The 22,555-nt window shown below is 40.2% G+C and overlaps 1 protein-coding gene across 1 annotated transcript in view; it reads left to right on the top strand.

The window, feature by feature from the left end:
• Positions 1 to 22,555, top strand: part of LOC124550940 (uncharacterized protein CG43867) — a 396,962-nt gene that overhangs the window by 268,694 nt on the left and 105,713 nt on the right. The window contains exons 9-13 of the mRNA XM_047125748.1: positions 4,430 to 4,655; positions 12,721 to 13,094; positions 15,218 to 15,382; positions 20,764 to 20,925; positions 22,300 to 22,479. Coding sequence (XP_046981704.1) covers positions 4,430 to 4,655; positions 12,721 to 13,094; positions 15,218 to 15,382; positions 20,764 to 20,925; positions 22,300 to 22,479 — 1,107 coding nt within the window. The remainder of the gene's footprint in view (positions 1 to 4,429; positions 4,656 to 12,720; positions 13,095 to 15,217; positions 15,383 to 20,763; positions 20,926 to 22,299; positions 22,480 to 22,555) is intronic.

Below are 22,555 nucleotides of genomic sequence, written 5' to 3' on the forward strand. Positions count from 1 at the left end.
ATTTTGTGTATAGTCTTTTTTGTTCCATAGCTGACTTTGAGCAGGAATACAATGCACTTTTTGCAGAAATGTATATGATAATCAATGTAAAAGAAAACTTAAAATGCAGGAAATGTTGTAACATGGAATCACTTATGGTAGGAAACCACTGTATTTAGAGAATAGGACTGCTGTTGGGACTGACAAAAATGAATGTAAAAATTGGGAAAAAAATATGGCGACATTAAAATTGGGTTTTACTGTACATACTTATTCAGCATGAAACACACAACAATTCTATGTTGATTCTCCACTATATGTTTTGAGAGTAAGGCTGTATTCACTATGGCACAGACAACAGTCTTCAGACATCATTGCCAGAGGTTGTCTGATAACATTGTCTGACAGCTTGGTCACACTGTGTTCAATCTCCTTCACCAGTTTATAGCAGGGTTAAGAAGGTTAGGTTATGTTGGAATCTATTCTTTGTACAAGTAGGTTTAGTTTTAGCCCCAGGAATTGGGTGGATATCACACCATCTCTGTGCTTGCTGACAAGTGCTATAATATGGATTTTAAACATTGGAAAATCCAGATGGAGTGTAACAATGTTATGGAAAGGATAATTGCTACTCACCATTCAGCATTCAGTTCTGACCAATGATTGTCTCTTCCATCAAGCATTGCTGCTATCAGTCTGGCCTCAGCAGCCTGAGACTGTGGTCATGTGATGTGTGTGTGAGTTGCATTGCCGTGTGTGTGTGTGTGTGTGTGTGTGTGTGTGTGTGTGTGTGTGTTGTCTATTTTTGACAAAGGCCTTGTTGGCCTAAAGCCCTCTTTCTTGACAGTCTTTTTGTTGTGCTCATCTGCAACTCAACATCTCCAGTGTATGGTGAGCAGCAACTATCCTTTTCATAGTAAAGAGGATTGTGCTATTGAAAAGATGCCGAGTACATATGAATGAGCTATAACTGTCTCTAAAAGAACGCGGCAAGTACTGTACACTCTGTCCTCCATTATTGGAATCACCATACAAGTTTTACAAATATACAAAATGAAGGGACAAATATTGTATTACCACCGCAAGATGATTCATAACGACCTTGAAGAGCAAGATTACAAACACTGGTTTGCTGAGTTTTCTTTGAAGTTGTGCAGACATATGTCAATTAACCTCCAATGATTCATTCAGCATACTTGTGAAAGATAAACAAAGTGTAGAATAAGATATTCTGACCACTTAAAGAACTGAAAAGTGGAAACACATAAGTACATCACATTTGCAAACCAGGTCATCTAACAGAATCACCAACCTGCTCGCATATAAACGCCGATAAGCAGTAAAATTATTTTACACAGCTAATATCCACCTACCACAATCCAAAAAAGATCCACTACAGTAGCTTTAACAATAGGTACTCCATCCTTCTCAATGGAACAAATTTTTTGAGGTTACAATTTATTCCTAAAATTTCTGATACAGAATTTGCCCATTTGTGGTTTGTAAGAAACCTACAATTTCGTTTCATAGACTGCAAACTATATCCCGATTATATTTTTCATCCTGAGGATGCCACAAACCTCTTCTTTGCCTAAAACCGAGCAGGGTGGGACAGTGGTTAGCACATTGGTCTCACATATGGGAGGGCGATGCTTCAAACCCACCATCCTGTTTAGGTTTTCTGTGATTTCCCTAAATTGCTTCAGGCAAATACTGCTGTGGTTCCATTGAAAGGGCATGGCTGATTTCCTTCCCCATCCTTCCCTGATCTGAGCTTGTGCTTCGACTCTAATGACTCCATTGTTGACAGGATGTTGAACACTATCTCCTGCTTCTCCTTGACTAAACTTATCAGTTTCTCACAGTCAATGTTTCACGTTGTGTCAGCCAATACGACTGAGGAAAACAAACTGATCTGAATTTTACCAATTGTCATCCAAAGTGTATACATTCAGGCAATGAGATCAGCATGTAGTGGCATACTCATTAGGAAAGATCAGACATCTTTGGCCCACATTGGTAGTTGGTGGAAGCCACCGAGACCTGTGCCACTGTGACCACAGCCTAACATTCTCACCATGTGGCAGCCGGTGTCCAAAGAAACATCACAAGTACTTCAGTTTTTCAGAGTAGCAGTCAAAAAATAAATCAATAATAAGACCCGTAGATACATTTCAACACTGCAGTCCTTTTTGTAGGTAATCTCTTACTGGAGTTGGTATGCCGTTGCCTTTCTCTGACCTCGAAATTGACTCTCCTGCCCCAATTACAGTGTGACCTACAGTTTAACTTGCACTCCAAAACATGTTGCATTTCCATGTTTTTCACATCAACAAAAATTGCCAGAAGTGAAAGAAGTGAGAAGTGACAGATAATAATCTGAATGAAATTTTCACTCTACAGCAGAGTGTGAGCTGATATGAAACTTCCTGACATTAAAACTGTGTGCCAGACCAAGACTTGAACTCAGGGCATTTGCCTTTCTTCCAGGGATGCTAGCCTTGCAAGGTTCACAGCAGAGCTTCTGTGAAGATTGGAATGTAGGAGATGAGGCACTGGTGGAAGTAAAGCTGTGAGGATGGGTCATGAGTCATGCTTGGGTACCTCAGTTGGTAGAGCACTTGCCCACAAGCTGTGAAGGTTCCAAGTTTTAGTCTGTCTGGCACATAGTTTTAGCCTGCTAGGAAGTTTCATGACAGATAATATTGAGGGGGTCACATCAAAGACCTGTGGTCTGGCACTCCACATCTCAGCCACCAGGCCAGGTAAACTTAAAAGGTAAAAAAAGTCCTTATCCCATATCAAAATTTCCAACTTGTGTTCCACTGTTCTGCCCATCACACAATTACCCATTTGTCAGAGCCATTCCATTATTGTTGTACAGTTGCAGACCTGTGCCTATTCCTTCATTGTTGCTTCAGCTAGCACACTAGTAAGTTGTGTAGTCGTACGTCCAAGTGAGCAGCAGTAAGATAAAATAAACAGTGAGGTAGGTGGGAAAAAATTTATAAACCATCTAAGAAAATTACTCAAATTCCAAGCGAGTAGTGTAATCTCACAAAGAGGCACTTGTTTACAACATGATTAGTAGTGGAATAAGTGTTTGGCTGGGATCTGATGCACCTGTGGTGTTTAATGCTTCTAGTGGTTCGTTATTGTGAGGTAACACTTGCATACGGCAACAGAATGATATAATGAATATTTACTTTCTTATTGTTTAATGAAACAATGATTTAGCTCATATAATTAAGTTTATTGTATCATTGTTTCATTAAAATAAGATTAAACTGTGATTTTGCTTACACATATTTATCTTGGCAACATAGAGAGAGCTATTCTTGACATGTGCACAAAGTATGCCATGCACCTGCTTCTGTTATTAAAAAACGATACACTCGCTCGAGTGTTATGGCTCCTACTTGGAAAAATCTAACTACTTTTGATTGACAGTATGAGCACATTGCAATATAATCATAGCAATGACATCCAAAATGCGTAACTGTGAGTTAACATTGAATTGCTGTCTGTCATATGCTGAATAATACTAATAACTGATTTAACAACCTCCACCTCAATAAAGTCCATAAAATAGACAATGTTAAAAACTTGATCTGTGATACACGGCAGAACTGTGTTATAAGTAGATTGTGTACAAAACATTGTAGCCTTTCTAAATGTCTTCTAGCTTCCACAATGAGTTTTCATTCTGCAGTGGAGTGTGTACAGATTTGAAACTTCTCGGTACATCAGAACTGTGTGTCATGCTGGGACTCGAACCCAGAACCTTTCGTCTTTTGTGGGCAAGTACTCTGACTAAGCTGTCAGGTCTTACTCATGACCTGTCCTCACAGCTTCACTTCTGCCAATACCTCATCTCCTGTATTCCAAATTTCACAGGCCAGGACTCAAACCCAAAACCTATAGTCTTTTTTGGGCAAAAGCTGTGGTGGCAGAGCTGTCTGGCCCAACTTACAATCCATCCTCACAGCTTTATTTCTGCCAATACCTCATCTCCTACATTCCAAACTTCATAAACCTCCTGCCTGCCATTCTGGACTACCACCTGTCGAACAAAGCATACTGTGGACAAATGGGCTAGCCACAGACTATGAGAATGTGCCCAGAATGAATTTTCACTCAGTAGCACAGTGTGCACTGATTTGCTGGTCAAAAGGCAGCAGGTTGCAGGTTTGATTCCTAGTTGGCACACAGTTTCAATCTGTCTGGAAGTTTCATAGTCTTCTTTAATTTACTCCGTACCTCAAAATTTCTGACATACATTTGACCCCTGACAAAATTAAATGTTACCTACCTGGCTGTCCTAGAAGACATTGCCTCACTTCCTGATGGTGAGGTGCCAAACCATGATGTTCCACTCTGCCCCCATCCCCTTCTTTCATTCCTACACCAAACAAACTCGTGTCACTGACGCACCCTCTCGTCCGTACAGCGTGCCAGCCAAATTCGGTCGGTGCCATTTACTGGCGACTCGTCGGACGATTCATCAGATGGTGAGGGTGGTGATGGTGCAGGACACAGCACGCGGGCAACCAACAGCAGCAGTGGTGACACGGACACGTCGCTGTCCAGCCCCTCGAAAAGCCTCAAGACGACGTCCAGCCTTTCGCCGGCCAAGCGCTCTTCCTCCGGCTCCCCGTCCAAGAGCATGAAGAGAGGTGAGGTGACAGCAGAGCAGTCTTATCCTGCACCATCTACTCTTCTTGTTACCTATTATAAAATGTGAGGTAAAATTGCACTGATTGATTTTCCTTCATCAGGATGAATCTAGATCATTTGGGGCTGCTAAACTGAGAAGTCCAACTAAATTTTCTTTATAAGAAATGAAAAGCACCAGTTTCCTTTTGTTCTACAATATTACTTTCATTGTTAACCAGTTTTCAGATTACAAGGCCATCTTCCGACATTTACTGAGTGTTATCACCACTTCTTTGGTGATAATACTCAGTAAATGTCTGAAGATGGCCTTGTAAGCCAAAAACCGCTTAACAATAAAAGTAATATTGTAGAACAAAAGCAAACTGGCGCTTTTCATTTATTATAATGTTGTTCTACCAAGAACCAACAGAAGATTCTGTTAACATAAATTTTCTTTGTCACAGTACTTTTATGAGGAACAAAATGATAATAAAACCCAAACATTATTCAAATATTTACATGAAACATCAAAACAATCATCATATTACTCAAAAAGCCACACATACCACAAAACAGTCTTCGCAGTTAGAAATAAATATAAAAACACTTGTCTTGTTCACCAAAATAGTTTTGTTTTTGCTGTATTTCGTAGTTATTGCTGGAAATATAAGTGATTTATGACATCCCCGAGGCAGCATTATAGACCTGCCACCACCTGCCTGCAGGTTGTGGAAGTTTCTATTATAATCATGAAAAATCTGCCTCAATTGCACAAACTACCTGGGGTTTACCTAGGATTCAACCACGCCTTCTTCAGAACAAATATAAAACAGCTTGCCTAAGTAGGCATAGTCAAAGGCTGGCAAGCTGTTTTATATTTGTTCTGAAGAAGGTGTGGTTACCCACACTGAAACCTAGCTAAACACCAGGTAGTTTGTGCAATCGAGGTGGATTTTTCATAATTATTTTGATACTTAAGATTGCTGCTGTGCTGCAATGCTGGAAGTTCTTAATTTCTACTATGTCTCTCTGTGCTTGCCAAACTCTACCTTGGCCAGCAAGGTCTTTGGATCTGCCCCATATCTCTTCCCATTTGTGAGTGTTTGGAGCATTATGGGCAGGGTCCTCCAACGAGCTCAGGATTTTGATGACTGAACTCATGAATTGGACAGAATTTGGCATGGTATATCTCAGGACATCCAAACAACTCTATCAATCAATACCAAGCCAAATAACTGCTTCCATAAGGGCCAGAGGTGGACCGACATGTTATTGACTTGCACAGTCTGTGAACCTCTTTCTCTTGTGTATATCATCCAGTTTTTCTGAAATTTTAATCTTTCTTTTTTTTGTGCATGTACTTCACATTTACGAATTTCCATTCCATTTGGCTAATTCCTTCATGGTACATTGCTGTTGTTTTCCTCAGCTGCAATAAAAAAGAAAGCTGGTTTTCTTTGTAGTTTGTATGTGAAAGCTTACGAAGAATGAAACTGTAAAGGGTTGAAATAAGGTATTGCCTAACCAGGAGGACAGAAAAAATACAAATTATTCTTGTAAAAGAAGTACAGGAGGATGTAAGAAAGTCAAGAATCAGTAGAGAAGACATGGGAAACAGTGGTTTGAGATTCAGGCAGTGAGAGCAGTGGATCAATCTGTTGGGAAAGTACATAGAACAACAAGCATATTGTCAGAAAAGTTACTTAAAGCACACATCACATCCAGTTCTTGGAACATGGATGCAGAGTGATTTAGAGTGTGATAGCCATGCAAAACTAACTGAAAGGAAAGTGAATGCCACACTGAGATTTATTAGAGGAATCCTCAGGAAAAGTAGCCCACTCACTAAACGGTAACTTAAGACAATCGTTGCTCAACTGATACTTGAGCATTTTTTGGCAGTCTGGACCCAGTGTAAGGAAGGATTGATAGAGGAAATAGAGGAGATCCAAAGAACAACAGATCATTTCATCACAGATTTGCTTAGCAACAGCAAAAACATCACGGGAAAGCTCAGCCGACTCTAGTGGCAGATGCTGCAAAAGAGGCATTGCTTATCACGATGTTGTTTACTATTAAAATTTTGAGAATGTACATTCGTAGAAGACTTGACCAATATATTGCTTCTTGCAGAAAAGATCATTAAGACAAGACTGGAGAGATCTGAGCTGAAACGGAAGCTTGTTGACAACTTTCTGCACACTGTTCAAGATTGAAACAAGAAAAATGAGGAGCAGGGACAGTGGTACACAATGCACCCTCCGTCACACACTATAAGGTGACTTGCAGAATAAAGACGTATAAGTCAGTGAAAACAAGTGAGCAATAGAGAATCAGAGAATGAAGGAACATGGGCAAGAGAGGAAATAATTTAAGAATGAAGCAACATGTGTAACTGTAGGTCATAGGTGGCTTAAATGCTGAAAAAATTTGGTTGTACAGCAGTTTTCAACTGTACTGCTTCTAAATGTGTTTATTTATCAAAATTAACAGTTTTGGTAGTTGCTAGCTGAGACATTTGCTTCTGTCATATGACAAAGACTGCAGCTTTGAACACAGTGCACTCCACTACAGTGTCAAAAAGCTTCAAGATACAAAAGAGTAAGAATTAGGGTAGTTACAAGGTTTTTTAAATTGTCTACTACATTATACCTTTTTCTGTCAGGCCATGAAGTTGACAGTGATTTTGGATGTACACTGTAATGGAATCCAATTGTGTCTTTACATTAATTAACTTGGAAGATGACCCAAATATTATATCACCACTTATTAGGAATGAATATATTTTACTTAACTCCGATGCAGGATGAAATGGACCAAGGTTGTTGACACAATTAGTAACTAGTCACACTTTTCTTATTATTTGTCTTTTATTTTTATTTTTTTCAATTGGAAAGCATCATTGCAAATATCTTTGCAGTTAGCTTTTTCTGTCAAATATCAACTCGGACAAAACCCAGTGATACATTTTATACAATCCAGTGCTCAACCAGTTATGGCACTCAAATACTGTCCAACCAAATACTTTTTTCAACAGTTACACATGCATGAGATATTTGTGAAATATTTAGAGGTACAAAACCATAGTCAACAAGCTTAAGTACAAGTAAATCAATTAATTTACAAAGAGCTATCAACATTTGGGGCATTTTTGAGTGATTAAATTTCAATCTTAATGTTTGGAAGTTCAGTGATATGAAGAGAATAGATAACTATTCATGATGTTGAGGAGATATTGAGTGCCAAACAGGCACATTGAAAATAGACCGGTAGATGTTATTTAGCTGTTGGACTAAGTCCTCCTCCTTCCTCTCTTCATTAAGATTTACCATGTTTTATGTACAGCCCATACTGTCATTCAATATCAGCAGTCTGTATTTTATTTGACATTATAGGTGGTTGCCCTTCATGGCACTGCAGATGTCAAGATAACCTCAGGTAGGGCATGATTAGTCTGTGACTTGTGTAATTTTTGTTTGTTTGTGTGATTGTATTTTAATTGTTGCATATCATGTTTTGTGCGACAGAATGTGAGGATCAGCCCAACGTTGGTCTAAACGAGCATGGGAAACTGCCTAAAAATTATACTTGGGCTGGATGGTGACTCAGCCATGATCATTAACACACATTTGATCATGGCCCAGATCACTTTGCAATCTCACAAGGAAGTGACTCACACTATTCATTCCGGAGGGCTGAACGGAAAGCCTCTCCAGTTTGTCTGACGAACCGGTTTCAGGCTCTGTCTCAGGCTGATACTGATCTTCGGCCTGACATGGCTGCTTGTCCTGTTCCAGAGGTTGCCCCTCAGTCTGCAAGATCCGGGCAGTCGCAGAGGGTGGGCTTACTGGTAGTTGGGAGCTCCAACGTCAGGCGCGTAATGGGGCCCCTTAGGGAAATGGCAGCAAGAGAGGGGAAGAAAACCAATGTGCACTCCGTGTGCATACCGGGGGGAATCATTCCAGATGTGGAAAGGGTCCTTCCGGATGCCATGAAGGGTACAGGGTGCACCCATCTGCAGGTGGTCGCTCATGTCGGCACCAATGATGTGTGTCGCTATGGATCGGAGGAAATCCTCTCTGGCTTCCGGCGGCTATCTGATTTGGTGAAGACTGCCAGTCTCGCTAGTGGGATGAAAGCAGAGCTCACCATCTGCAGCATCGTCGACAGGACTGACTGCGGACCTTTGGTACAGAGCCGAGTGGAGGGTCTGAATCAGAGGCTGAGACGGTTCTGCGACCGTGTGGGCTGCAGATTCCTCGACTTGCGCCATAGGGTGGTGGGGTTTCGGGTTCCGCTGGATAGGTCAGGAGTCCACTACACGCAACAAGCGGCTACACGGGTAGCAGGGGTTGTGTGGCGTGGGCTGGGCGGTTTTTTAGGTTAGATGGCCTTGGGCAAGTACAGAAAGGGCAACAGCCTCAACGGGTGCGGGGCAAAGTCAGGACATGCGGGGACCAAGCAGCAATCGGTATTGTAATTGTCAACTGTCGAAGCTGCGTTGGTAAAGTACCGGAACTTCAAGCGCTGATAGAAAGCACCGAAGCTGAAATCGTTATAGGTACAGAAAGCTGGCTTAAGCCGGAGATAAATTCTGCCGAGGTTTTTACAAAGGTACAGACGGTGTTTAGAAAGGATAGATTGCATGCAACCGGTGGTGGAGTGTTCATCGCTGTTAGTAGTAGTTTATCCTGTAGTGAAGTAGAAGTGGATAGTTCCTGTGAATTATTATGGGTGGAGGTTACACTAAACAACCGAACTAGATTAATAATTGGCTCCTTTTACCGACCTCCCGACTCAGCAGCATTAGTGGCAGAACAACTGAGAGAAAATTTGGAATACATTTCACATAAATTTTCTCAGCATGTTATAGTCTTAGGTGGAGATTTCAATTTACCAGATATACACTGGGACACTCAGATGTTTAGGACGGGTGGTAGGGACAGAGCATCGAGTGACATTATACTGAGTGCACTATCCGAAAATTACCTCCAGCAATTAAACAGAGAACCGACTCGTGGAGATAACATATTGGACCTACTGATAACAAACAGACCCGAACTTTTCGAATCTGTATGTACAGAACAGGGAATCAGTGATCATAAGGCCGTTGCAGCATCCCTGAATATGGAAGTTAATAGGAATATAAAAAAAGGGAGGAAGGTTTATCTGTTTAGCAAGAGTAATAGAAGGCAGATTTCAGACTACCTAACAAATCAAAACGAAAATTTCTGTTCCGACACTGACAATGTTGAGTGTTTATGGAAAAAGTTCAAGGCAATCGTAAAATGCGTTTTAGACAGGTACGTGCCGAGTAAAACTGTGAGGGACGGGAAAAACCCACCGTGGTACAACAACAAAGTTAGGAAACTACTGCGAAAGCAAAGAGAGCTCCACTCCAAGTTTAAACGCAGCCAAAACCTCTCAGACAAACAGAAGCTAAACGATGTCAAAGTTAGCGTAAGGAGGGCTATGCGTGAAGCGTTCATTGAATTCGAAAGTAAAATTCTATGTACCGACTTGACAGAAAATCCTAGGAAGTTCTGGTCTTACGTTAAATCAGTAAGTGGCTCGAAACAGCATATCCAGACACTACGGGATGATGATGGCATTGAAACAGAGGATGACACTCGTAAAGCTGAAATACTAAACACCTTTTTCCAAAGCTGTTTCACAGACGAAGACTGCACTGCAGTTCCTTCTCCAAATCCTCGCACAAACGAAAAAATCGCTGACATCGAAATAAGTGTCCAAGGAATAGAAAAGCAACTGGAATCACTCAATAGAGGAAAGTCCACTGGACCTGACGGGATACCAATTCGATTCTACACAGAGTACGCGAAAGAACTTGCCCCCCTTCTAACAGCCGTGTACCGCAAGTCTCTAGAGGAACGGAGGGTTCCAAATGATTGGAAAAGAGCACAGATAGTCCCAGTCTTCAAGAAGGGTCGTCGAGAAGATGCGCAAAACTATAGACATATATCTCTTACGTCGATCTCTTGTAGAATTTTAGAACATGTTTTTTGCTCGCGTATCATGTCATTTCTGGAAACCCAGAATCTACTATGTAGGAATCAACATGGATTCCGGAAACAGCGATCGTGTGAGACCCAACTCGCCTTATTTGTTCATGAGACCCAGAAAATATTAGATACAGGCTCCCAGGTAGATGCTATTTTTCTTGACTTCCGGAAGGCGTTCGATACAGTTCCGCACTGTCGCCTGATAAACAAAGTAAGAGCCTACGGAATATCAGACCAGCTGTGTGGCTGGATTGAAGAGTTTTTAGCAAACAGAACACAGCATGTTGTTATCAATGGAGAGACGTCTACAGACGTTAAAGTAACCTCTGGCGTGCCACAGGGGAGTGTTATGGGACCATTGCTTTTCACAATATATATAAATGACTTAGTAGATAGTGTCGGAAGTTCCATGCGGCTTTTCGTGGATGATGCTGTAGTATACAGAGAAGTTGCTGCATTAGAAAATTGTAGCGAAATACAGGAAGATCTGCAGCGGATAGGCACTTGGTGCAGGGAGTGGCAACTGACCCTTAACATAGACAAATGTAATGTATTGCGAATACATAGAAAGAAGGATCCTTTATTGTATGATTATATGATAGCGGAACAAACACTGGTAGCAGTTACTTCTGTAAAATATCTGGGAGTATGCGTACGGAACGATTTGAAGTGGAATGATCATATAAAATTAATTGTTGGTAAGGCGGGTACCAGGTTGAGATTCATTGGGAGAGTGCTTAGAAAATGTAGTCCATCAACAAAGGAGGTGGCTTACAAAACACTCGTTCGACCTATACTTGAGTATTGCTCATCAGTGTGGGATCCGTACCAGGTCGGGTTGACGGAGGAGATAGAGAAGATCCAAAGAAGAGTGGCGCGTTTCGTCACTGGGTTATTTGGTAACCGTGATAGCGTTACGGAGATGTTTAATAAACTCAAGTGGCAGACTCTGCAAGAGAGGCGCTCTGCATCGCGGTGTAGCTTGCTCGCCAGGTTTCGAGAGGGTGCGTTTCTGGATGAGGTATCGAATATATTGCTTCCCCCTACTTATACTTCCCAAGGAGATCACGAATGTAAAATTAGAGAGATTAGAGCACGCACGGAGGCTTTCAGACAGTCGTTCTTCCCGCGAACCATACGCGACTGGAACAGGAAAGGGAGGTAATGACAGTGGCACGTAAAGTGCCCTCCGCCACACACCGTTGGGTGGCTTGCGGAGTATCAATGTAGATGTAGATGTAGATGTAGATGCTTTACAAGCTAGGGACGGTGGATTTAATCTGATAGCTTTTCTTAATGTGCCTCAACACTTCCTCTGTGCTGTGAATAGCAATCTATCCTTTTCATATTGTTCTTATTCAATCCCTAATTTTCCATTGTTTGTTTGAAAGTACAACTGTTTGTAAATGTTGAAAAATAAATAATGCTAAATACTTGTCAAAAAGTAACTAATACTAATTTTTAAAAATCTAACTTCATTCCAAATTTAGTGTTAACATTTTCATGAGGATTTTGTTTCTCTACACCTGAGGGGGTCACAACTTGAAGGGGTCGACAGGAGAAAGTGCTAACCCTTGATTTAGTAAGGATTAGACTGATCACAGTTTCTGTTGCATTTTCAAATGCATCACATGCTGGTAACAAGTAGTTCCGTATGTGAAGCCAGAAAGTGCTTTTTGCTCTATAAATTGTTTTGCCTTTGAATCTAACTGAATGTATAACCTGTGATACCTCAGAATACACTCTTGTGCCTTAGTACTTCTTTTGTAGACCACTTCAGTTAAGTAAAAATGAATTTTCAACTAATATTTTTATTATTTCTGAAAGTTCATTTGGAAGTTATTGAAACAGTGAGTGCCTTTTATTTACAAGCAACTGTTAATGAAATGTAAACTGTTGTAAGAGCTGATGTTAACACAAAATAAATTACATAGAAATCTCTTAATTGCAGTTCATTGTGGTAAATGAAGCATCTTTTGTTAGTAAATTGATCTAAGTACGAAAAAATACAGACGCTGTCAGGTTATTAGATTACAACACAAAGTGTTCCATTGTAAAATAGCTGAAGTGCACTCGACCGAGCTCGCCATGCCGACAGACACGTCGTTTGAGTCCGGCATGTCAGACGACTACGCGATACCACCCGATGCCATGTCGGGCGACTCGTCTGCTGACTCGTCACTGGCCGGCCTGCTGCACCACCACCACCATCACCACCACCACCGGTCGTCGACGGCATGTACGGATGGCGGGGCGGTGCCCGCGGCCAATGCCACTACCCCCAGACCTCCCGGGACGGTGCCAGCCACGGGGACGAGGACAGAATCTTCCCTTGAGAAGTGCGGCCACCTTGCAAAGCTGGGTGGCAAGCTGAAGACCTGGCGAAAGCGCTGGTTCCTGCTGAGGAATGGCGTCCTCACTTACTGGAAGTCACAGGTCAGTGAACACGGTGGCAGATCATTTATTCACTTCCATCAGACAGTAACAATATGACCAGGGAATATACATACTAAAGGGTTCAGGTTACTCCTAAAGTTTTCAGTTAAATCCAGGGACGAGTCCAGTGGTCTATAGAAAGATCCAATTATAAATTTATATCAAACAATCTGGCATGCAGGTTCAGTTTCTATCTCAGTGGCATTGAGTTTTGTGTCTGCTGTGACGGGTGCATATCTCCATTTCCCATTAGCCTAGCACTTCAATCCCTGCTTGGATTTACACAAAAATCTCACTGTTGTTGCTTTCAGGTTTTACTCAGCTGGATTGAATGGGGAGTCGCCTATGCTAATAAAACTTTATACGAGATGAAGTTCTGTAGTTTTCTTATAATGAACAATTACTTGCTAAGTTTTCTATTTTTATAATCTATGTGTGTATTGCATTTAATGTTCTGTTGCATATGCATGCCTATAAATTTTGTACTACCGGTTCTGGTGAGTGTCTGTTAAACTAAATAAGGGGATTAACTGGTATCATAGTTATTGGATATAGGTTCCGCCTTAAAGCAAAAACGCTGCTTTATCTCTTGTTACCCAAACATATTTTGATACTTCTGTGCCATTGTCAGTGGGTTTTGTTTATTGAAAACTGTAAAAAGTCAACATAGTGATGTAACTAAGTGAGGCTTATGAACAGTTTTTGTTCATTTTTGTTCTTACCATGATTTTACATTATACGGTTTTGCAGGACTGTCAGTATGGTGTCTTCTACTGATCGCTTGCAAAACAATATAATGCAAAATCACGGTAAGAACAAAAATGAACAAAAACTGTCTTTAGGCCTCTCTTTGTTAGATCAGTTACAGCCCAAAATATGTTCACTTTTTACAGTTTTCATTAAACAAAACCCACTGATGACAGTACAGAGGTGCCGAAACATGTTAGGGTAATAAGAGAAAAAGAACAGTGTTTTTGCATAAAAGCAGAAAAAATACAAGAGCTGTAAATCCAAAAGATGAATGGTATTATAGTCTTTGTGGTAAAGACAACATTTTTTCTAACTGTTTGCCACATAGTAATGTACTTTATTTCCATGACAGTTTTAATATTTTTAATAACCTGTGTGCTTTCCATGTACAGCACTTCATATGTCAGCCTCCGATTACCAGATGGCTGCTTTGAAAATGTCTTTGTGTGTTTTAGTGGAGTTAATCAGTTCTCTGTAGTTGTGTGTTATCATAATTATGAGCCTTTTGTTTGCAATAAACTGCTGTCCAGTCTTTCAACGTACCTTTAGTATTCTGTTGAAAGAGTTTTTTTTGTTAAAGGATGCTTAGTGCTGTGTGATATGTTTTGGAATAATAAAGTGGCTCTTCTCTGTTGCAAAGCTGAGATAAATATCTGAACTTTTTATTTTTTAGTCTGGGTTCTTACAGCACAAAAATGTAACAACTTTCACCGTCTTTAATGGGCACGGTTATACACTTTTCCACAGCTTTTCTGAGGGCTAGGGCTTGAATCACAAAAGTATTAAACTTGTAAAGGTGCAGTTGTTTTTGCCAGTTCATAGTTCTGTTGAAGAATCTAGAGGAAGTTGCAAATATATTTGCAAACAAATTTTAAAAAACAAAATAAAAAATATCTACCCTCGTCTTCTGCAAACCATGTCAAATACACTAAAAAACTGTACTCTCTACCAGCAATTTTCTTTCTATTTCATGTTTTATTTGTGAATGGAATTGAGACAAAATTGACTGACCATCCTTCAAATGCCTTAAATCTCACTAATCTTCTCATAATATACTTATGTGAAAGTACGAACGAGCAACAAATGTTGTTTTCTTTCTTATGATTGATGATGGAAATGTAAGTAATGAAGAGGGCAGACACATAATGTACACCTGTAGTGAATGACCAGTAAATCATTGTAAACCAGCTTGACCTGCTCTCTTAACACAACTGTTTTTGACAAATGTGAAACTGTAGTGTGTCATAAGTGAAATAATGGAGAAAACAATTAATATCTAATGTTGGCGGCAATATATTAGCAAGTTTAATTTAGATGTTCAAATGAAAGCACTGTGTAACATTTTTTTTAAATACTGTTTTTTCTGTTTTCAGAATGATGTCAACAGGAAACCGCAGGGTCAGATTGTCCTCGACGAAGTGTGCCGAATCACCAGGGCCGAAGGTGCTGCCACGTTTGAGATTTCCACCGGGAAAAAGACGTACTACCTCACGGCTGACTCCATTGCCACCATGGAGGATTGGATCCGAGTTCTACAGGTGAGGGGGATGGCAAGTTTTGTTACAAACTAACCGGTGCACAAGAGATTATTTCAGCTGTATGTACGGATGTAAACAATTGTGTGTCTTTGCACTGATGCTGTAAAATGAGTTTATCATGTGCACTAAAGTCCAAGACAATTATTTTAGTTAATGTATTTTTTTAAGGTAACTGATATGAGCAACGCAACAAATATACTGTGCTTACAACTTTCTCACTATATTTTCTCCTACACTTTCTCTCATTGTCTGGATTAAACTATTATTATTATTAAAAACAAAGATGATGTGACTTACCATACGAAAGCGCTGGCAGGTCGATAGAAACACAAACAAACACATACATACACACAAAATTCCACATGGGAAAAATATATTTAAAATATATATATATATAATTCAATTTTGTGTGTATGCATGTGTTTGTTTGTGTTTCTATCGACCTGCCAGCGCTTTCGTATGGTAAGTCACATCATCTTTGTTTTTAAATATATTTTTCCCACGTGGAATGTTTCCCTATTATATTCATATTATTATTATTATTATTTTCATCCACAACTTTTGTGCAGTTGTAGCTGTGCAACAAAAGGCATTTGATGTTTTAACACCTGGTGTGTGATTCAGACAACTACTGAAAAATGGCTACACAGCCAAAACTGTGCAGTTGTGGAGAATACAAGACCCCATTGCAACCAAATTCTCACTATATTTTTAACTGAAGCTTTTGAAACTGTTTGTTCCTTCGTCAGGGAGTAGAGAGGGGATAGGTTAGCACAGCTCACACAGATGATGTAATGACAAAGATGAAGGGGAGTTGACATTGAGAGCAGGAGATCAAAGACAGCACATTGCTAAGCATTGCACCAACTTCAGTCCAGAAATCATAGAAGTCAGAGTGATAAGTAAAGATGAAAAGAGAGAAGTGGTTGGTTGGCAGAAGTAAGAAGTAAAGATGAATAAGAGAGATTAAAGGAGACCACTCACCAAAAAGCAGGAGTGTTGAGTCATTGATAGGCATACACTAAAAGAAAGAAAACTTTCTAGCTTTCAGTGTAATCTATTTTTGAGCTAGAACAAAACACACACACACACACACACACACACACACGCGCACACACACACACTTGTCTAGCTTCTACACAGCACCAGATAGTCGAACAGTGCCAGCACTGAATATAGGGCAGTAGCCTAGGCTGCATTTGGGGGAGGGAGGGGAGAGTGTCAGTTGAGATGAGTAGAGGGAGAGAGAGAGAGAGAGAGAGACAGGAGGCAGGGGGTTGGGGATCGGGGGTTGGTGGCTAGTGGCTTGGAGGGAGGCAGCCAGTTTGTCAACTGCTGACTAGAAATGTGGGAGGGAGATGGCAGGTACACAGACTAGGCATGTAAGGTACATTTGTCGGAGCCAGTGAGCGGCGCCCATGAAATGAGGGAAATCCTACCTGAGATCCTTCCAACGACCCCCTTTCTCTCTTAAAGTGGTATTCCGCCACCCACCTGACTGACAACATCCTAGTCCAGCCGTATGCCACTCCCAGTCCCAACTCCTTGCCACAGGGGTCATACCCCAATCCACCCACCCAGCACTTCCTACTTGAGTCCTGTCATAGGCTTATCTTATCCTGTCAGATGCAGGGCCACCTTTGAAAGCAGCAGTGTCATCTACTAACTCTGCTGCAAAATAGAAGGAATGTGCTACAAAAGAAACCATCAGCTCATATTTGAAGACTTGGAGTTATCACTCAAGTTTTTCAATTCTACTGGAAGCATATTTAAAATGAAACCTTCTGAACAGCACACTTCTGTTTGTACAGTGTACACACAAGTATTATCTGAGAGTGTATAGTTTTTCCATATCATGTTCACTGAATAAATGCTGCAGTTTCTTCTGAATGACTCAATACTGCCAGCAACAAATCCGTTGATGGAATTTGTGTATAGGGCTGGCACAGTTGCTGTATTTCTGACACCTGAACAACGACCTGCATGAAGTTCACAAATGGACACTGCAGATCTGCACGACCAACTTTTCTGAGCTAAGAAATTCGCTGTTAGAGCACAGGTCTGCCTCAAAATATAACAACACACAAAATTATAGAGTGAAAATAAGCAATGTAAACAAGACTACGCATTTTGGTGTCGAAAACAGTGGAGATCATTCTCATACTGAAGATAGCAACATTCAGTTTCTGCAAAAGATCATGAAAATGATACTTTCTTGAAAGTCTTCTACCTATCCTCTGTCCTAAGAATTTAAAATGTTCGACTTTACCGACAAAATCAGACAGAGGAAAGTCAGGATTAGAATAACAACAACGCTATGAAAGGAAGAGAGAGATACTCACCATTAACTGCAGACAGGCACAATGGAAAGATCATTACACATTGGGCTTTCGGCCCAGCCTTCTTCAGAAAAGAAAACCCACATTCACATAACCAAGAACACGTCACACACAGGTGAATGCTATCTCCAGCCACTCTGGTCAGAAAGTGAGACTTCACTGAATATTTGACCACCTTTTATTAGAATTCTATGTCAGAAACTGTATGCTGTGTGTTTTATTGCAGTTAAGTCTTAATTTGTTTCCTGTTCTCTATTGGCTAAATAATTTATATTATGTAATATATTCCATTCCTATTTACAACTATGCTAGTTTCATCTGTAACTACTATGAGTATCTAACATACCTTTGACTGGCCCTGTGATTCAGTCAAAAGCAAATGATATTGCTAAAGATATGGGCATCAAAGACTTCCATTGTTCTGCTGGTTGGTTGTATCGGTTCCAAGAGAGACATGCAGTTTCATCTGTACAAAAGTTGATGAAGAAAGTGCGAACAGCTGGTTGCATGAATTCAACCGAGTGAGGGAAAAGTACGCCTCGTGTGATGTGTTTAACATGGATGAAACTGGATTTTTCTACAATCTTTTTCCAAATCACACCCTGGGGATAAAAGGTGACAAGTGTCATGGTGGAGCATGAAGCAAACAACGTGTGACTGTTGTACTGTGCTGTAATGCTGATGGCAGTGAGAAGTTTCATCCCTGGGCTATCGGTACATCCAAGAAACCACATTGTTATAAAAACATAAATATAGACACTTTACCTTGTATCTACTCTCATCACAAGAAAGCTTGGGTCGATGGCACATCATTTCGCAAGTAGCTTCTTCGTTTCAACAGTCGAATGGTTGCTCAAAATAGACATGTTCTTCTTACATCGGACAGATGTACTGCTCATAATGTTCATGATCTGAGCCTATCCAACACAAAGGTTCAGTTTTTTCCACCCAATGCCACAAGCCACCTTCAGCCTTTGGACCAAGGCACAATGTCTCTCATAAAGAGAGCTTATCGTAAGCAACTTGTAAGAGCTGCAGTTCGTGCTTCTGAAAACAATAGTGCAACCCCAAATTGGAATCGCAGCAGCCTGGAACTCAGTATCGCCACATCATATAGGGAAGTGCTTTAACAGAACTTGGAGACAGACCAACACTGAAGATGTCCACGAGTTAGAAGATGCCACTTCACCTGATGAATGGACAGTTCTGCAGGACATTGTGAACCCTGGGATTAGGTTCGAAGAATTCATTAGTGTAGATGATGATGTTGTCGTATGTGCTACTATGTAATCAGATGTGCCAAAAGCTGTGAATGACGTGCAAGAAGGGCCATCAGAAGAAAGTGAAGAGGAAGAGAATGCAGATACCATTCCACCTACCTGTCAGGAGATGTTTACAGCCTTGGACTGTTTAGAACGGTTCGCTTCAACATCCGACGTCACTGCTGGGTTTACGGATGCTATCATTACAATTGGTTGTGAAATTACAAAATATTATTGTTCCCATGAACGTCAGCAAACCATGACTGAATTTTCTCCAAAAAAGTAATATACATAATTTGTGAGTACTTGCATTTTACAATCACTTTATAGTGTTATAAGTCTACAATAATGTGATTGATAGTGTAGTGTATTACACATTAGTGTACTGCTGTACATGTGTACCTATTAAAATCTGTGTTTTTCACTTAACACGAATTTTTTTAACATGAACTCCTGATTTTTCGGTTCCTTTGGATTCATGTTAACGAAGTTTTACTGTACTTGCAAACTCACTCATTGAAAGCTTTAGGGTATCTCCCATTGATCTAGAAACATGAAATTTGGTGAGTAGCAAGCTTTTACAATAAAACTAGAGGAAAAGTATGAAAATGTTTATCTGTAATTATATCACACCAGAAATTTTTTCTTTTTTGCCTATGTTATCAGACTGTCTGTCCATCCATCTAGCTGTAGCCTAAGAAATCTTTTTCTTAGGACTGGGTTGATGTATTGAGGTCTATGATGCTGTGGTAGTGCAAAATATAAGCTTCTAAGTCAGCACAATCAATAGCTACAATCATATATGTCACACATTTTGTTACTCACAATTCATCATCCCATTCAGATGGGTTCACAAATTTTTGACAAGAAGCAGGTTTCACCTTTTCCACTCTCCTTCAATTTTTAAGTGTGTTATTTGTTTTACTTCTCATTTCTCTACCTCTTCTGCCTTCTTTACCACTCTTCTGTCCTCCTGTCATCTATGGACTGCAGCTGACACTGTGCTTGCCTGTATGCTATCTTTCACCTGTCTTGTTTCATCTTTGTCCTTGTAACAGATGCGATTCTCTGAACTTGGGCGGTGTGGCAACCATCCCCCAGTTCTAACCTTCTCCAGATCATATACCCCTTTTTTTTCCAAAGGAAGGAACTAACAGTTCCACGAGATAGGTATTATTTTTCTAATTTTAAATATATCTATCAGCAGGGATTGGAGTTTTGCCTTCTGAAGGTAAACACTTGCAGCCAGTCTGTCTTCTTGTATTTTATGGTTCTCTCAAACAAATTTTCATTTTAGTCACATAGAGAATATCAGACATAACATACAAATGTGACAATATACTTCTGATTACCAAAATAAGTTGAGTACCTGAACCCCTTTTTCAGAGCCCAGATTAATTACAAAGTGTACCCATTCACTTTGTGAAAAGAGTCCACAAAACTTTTCTACCACCTTCCAGGCAATTTTCAACTTATTTGAAGTTGTGATGCTAGAGTAAAACACTTGCACTGGGATGTTTGCTGTAGAATTGTAATAAGAATTTCTGTACTAATGTAATATATGATAGTTCTCAGCTATAATTCTTGATCAACATTAACACTGCACAAAGCCATGGAATTGTAAATCAGTATAGGTATATGCCTGATTAGTAATTACATCCTAGTAAACACAAATGAATTATTTCTTAATTCAGAATTAATTTACTCATTTTATTATAAAACAATAAATTTTTGAATTATACTTGTAAACTAAAAAGTGAATTAACTTATTTTGTGGCAGAATGTGCAGCGCCGCAATGCTACAAAGCTGCTCCTGGGCCGGGAAGACCAGAAGCCGACGGTGCAGGGCTGGCTGACCAAAGTGAAGAATGGACATGCCAAGCGCTGCTGGTGTGTCCTCATCGGTAAAATGTTCCTCTACTTCAAGTCACCCGGTGACACTGTGAGTTGATCCACAATTACAATTTTATATTTCCATTAGAATACTGCACACTGTCATTACTCTCTTTGAAATAATACATTCTGATCTCTCAGAACTGTGTACAAAACAAAGTTTCTGTAACCTTAATCTCTGGGCAAGTGACAACTACAGCAAGCTCCCAATTATCTGGGTGTGGAATATTCAGTTTGCGGTTTATCTGTGGATAGTTCAACAATTTTTGGAAAAATAAATGATGCCTAAAGTATTCTGTTACAATAAAAATTAATATTTTTGTTTAGAATACACTGTCTTGTACAAGACCCACATTGTAGTAGTATAAGACAAGTGAGAACTCAATTCCACTGTTGCACTTTTGTGAAATTTTTGTTTTGTTTCCCATTTTATCTTGAGTTAAGTGCAGGGGCCCTGACCTGGTAACTTTTTGCAGCCCGTTTCCTGTCGATGAATTTGCCAATCCCTTGGAGCTAAGTATCAATAATTTTCATTCCTTGTTTCCGGTCCATAAGTAATTCAGTGGGCTTTCAGAAATGATGTGTAGCATGTTTGTTAATATGGTAAACAGTAGATTCTTGTAAAAAATTCTATTTCAGATAATCCGTGTGTTACGATTACCCATGCAGTCTTGGATACACATTAATTCGGATATTTGTGTGCAGTATTTACCATCATCAGTTTATATTTTCATGTAGAATCGCAAACAATTCTTTTGAAATACGTGTTGAATTTCTGTGGCCAGTTATATTGTAGAATAAAACATTTTCAGAAATAATTTCAAAGAATTATTTTGTTACATAAATTGAAGGTGGAGGGGGGAGAAAGGAAAGGAAAGGGAGGGAACTTACAATATCATATGCATCGGGACTTGATGCGGAATCAGTGGCAGTGAGTGAAAATGCATGCCAGACAGGGACTCAAACCTGCGTACAAGGCAGTTGCGTTAACCATTGCGCCATCTGGAGACTTGTGTTTATCGAAAATGCATGGACTATCTAAGCACGCTCCTCAGTAGACCCAGACTCCCACCTAGTGCCACCAATATGCTGTCCCTGTCCATGTCCTCCATGCTCACTAACTTTTAGATTCCCACCAGAAGTCAAACGATACTGTACATCCACACTGAAGGTTGTGGATTCATTGTCCATCAAGATGAATCAGTTATATGAATGTGTGGTGTCTGTTCTTCCAGACATGTGCCTTCCTCTCCCCTCCACCTTCAATCTACATAATATATATCCAGCTGCAGATTCCATGTTCATATAATTATGTTGTTATGACTGTGTTATTTTGTTTGAAACAAAAGAATATCACATTAAGAAAATGACCATTTTGAGTTTCACAGGTTTCAGAAGTGTTGCACTTTCATTCTGTTTTAAGAATCCGATGGGGCAGATCAACATGCGTGACGCCCGCGTCGAGGAGGTGGACCACGTGTCAGACTCCGACAGTGAGGATCGCGACCCCGACGGGCAGCCGGGTCCATCCGACCTCACTGTCGGGATTTTCCCGTCGCACCAGGGACCGACGTACCTGCTCGTGCCCAGCAAGCAAGAGAAGGTTAGCTGGCACAGCAGTCAATTTTTCTGCTGTAGAAAGAAATTTGTGAAACTAATGTGGCTGTTACTGATATATT

This window comes from Schistocerca americana, chromosome 9 (genome assembly GCF_021461395.2).
Source record: "Schistocerca americana isolate TAMUIC-IGC-003095 chromosome 9, iqSchAmer2.1, whole genome shotgun sequence".
Lineage (NCBI taxonomy): Eukaryota > Metazoa > Arthropoda > Insecta > Orthoptera > Acrididae > Schistocerca > Schistocerca americana.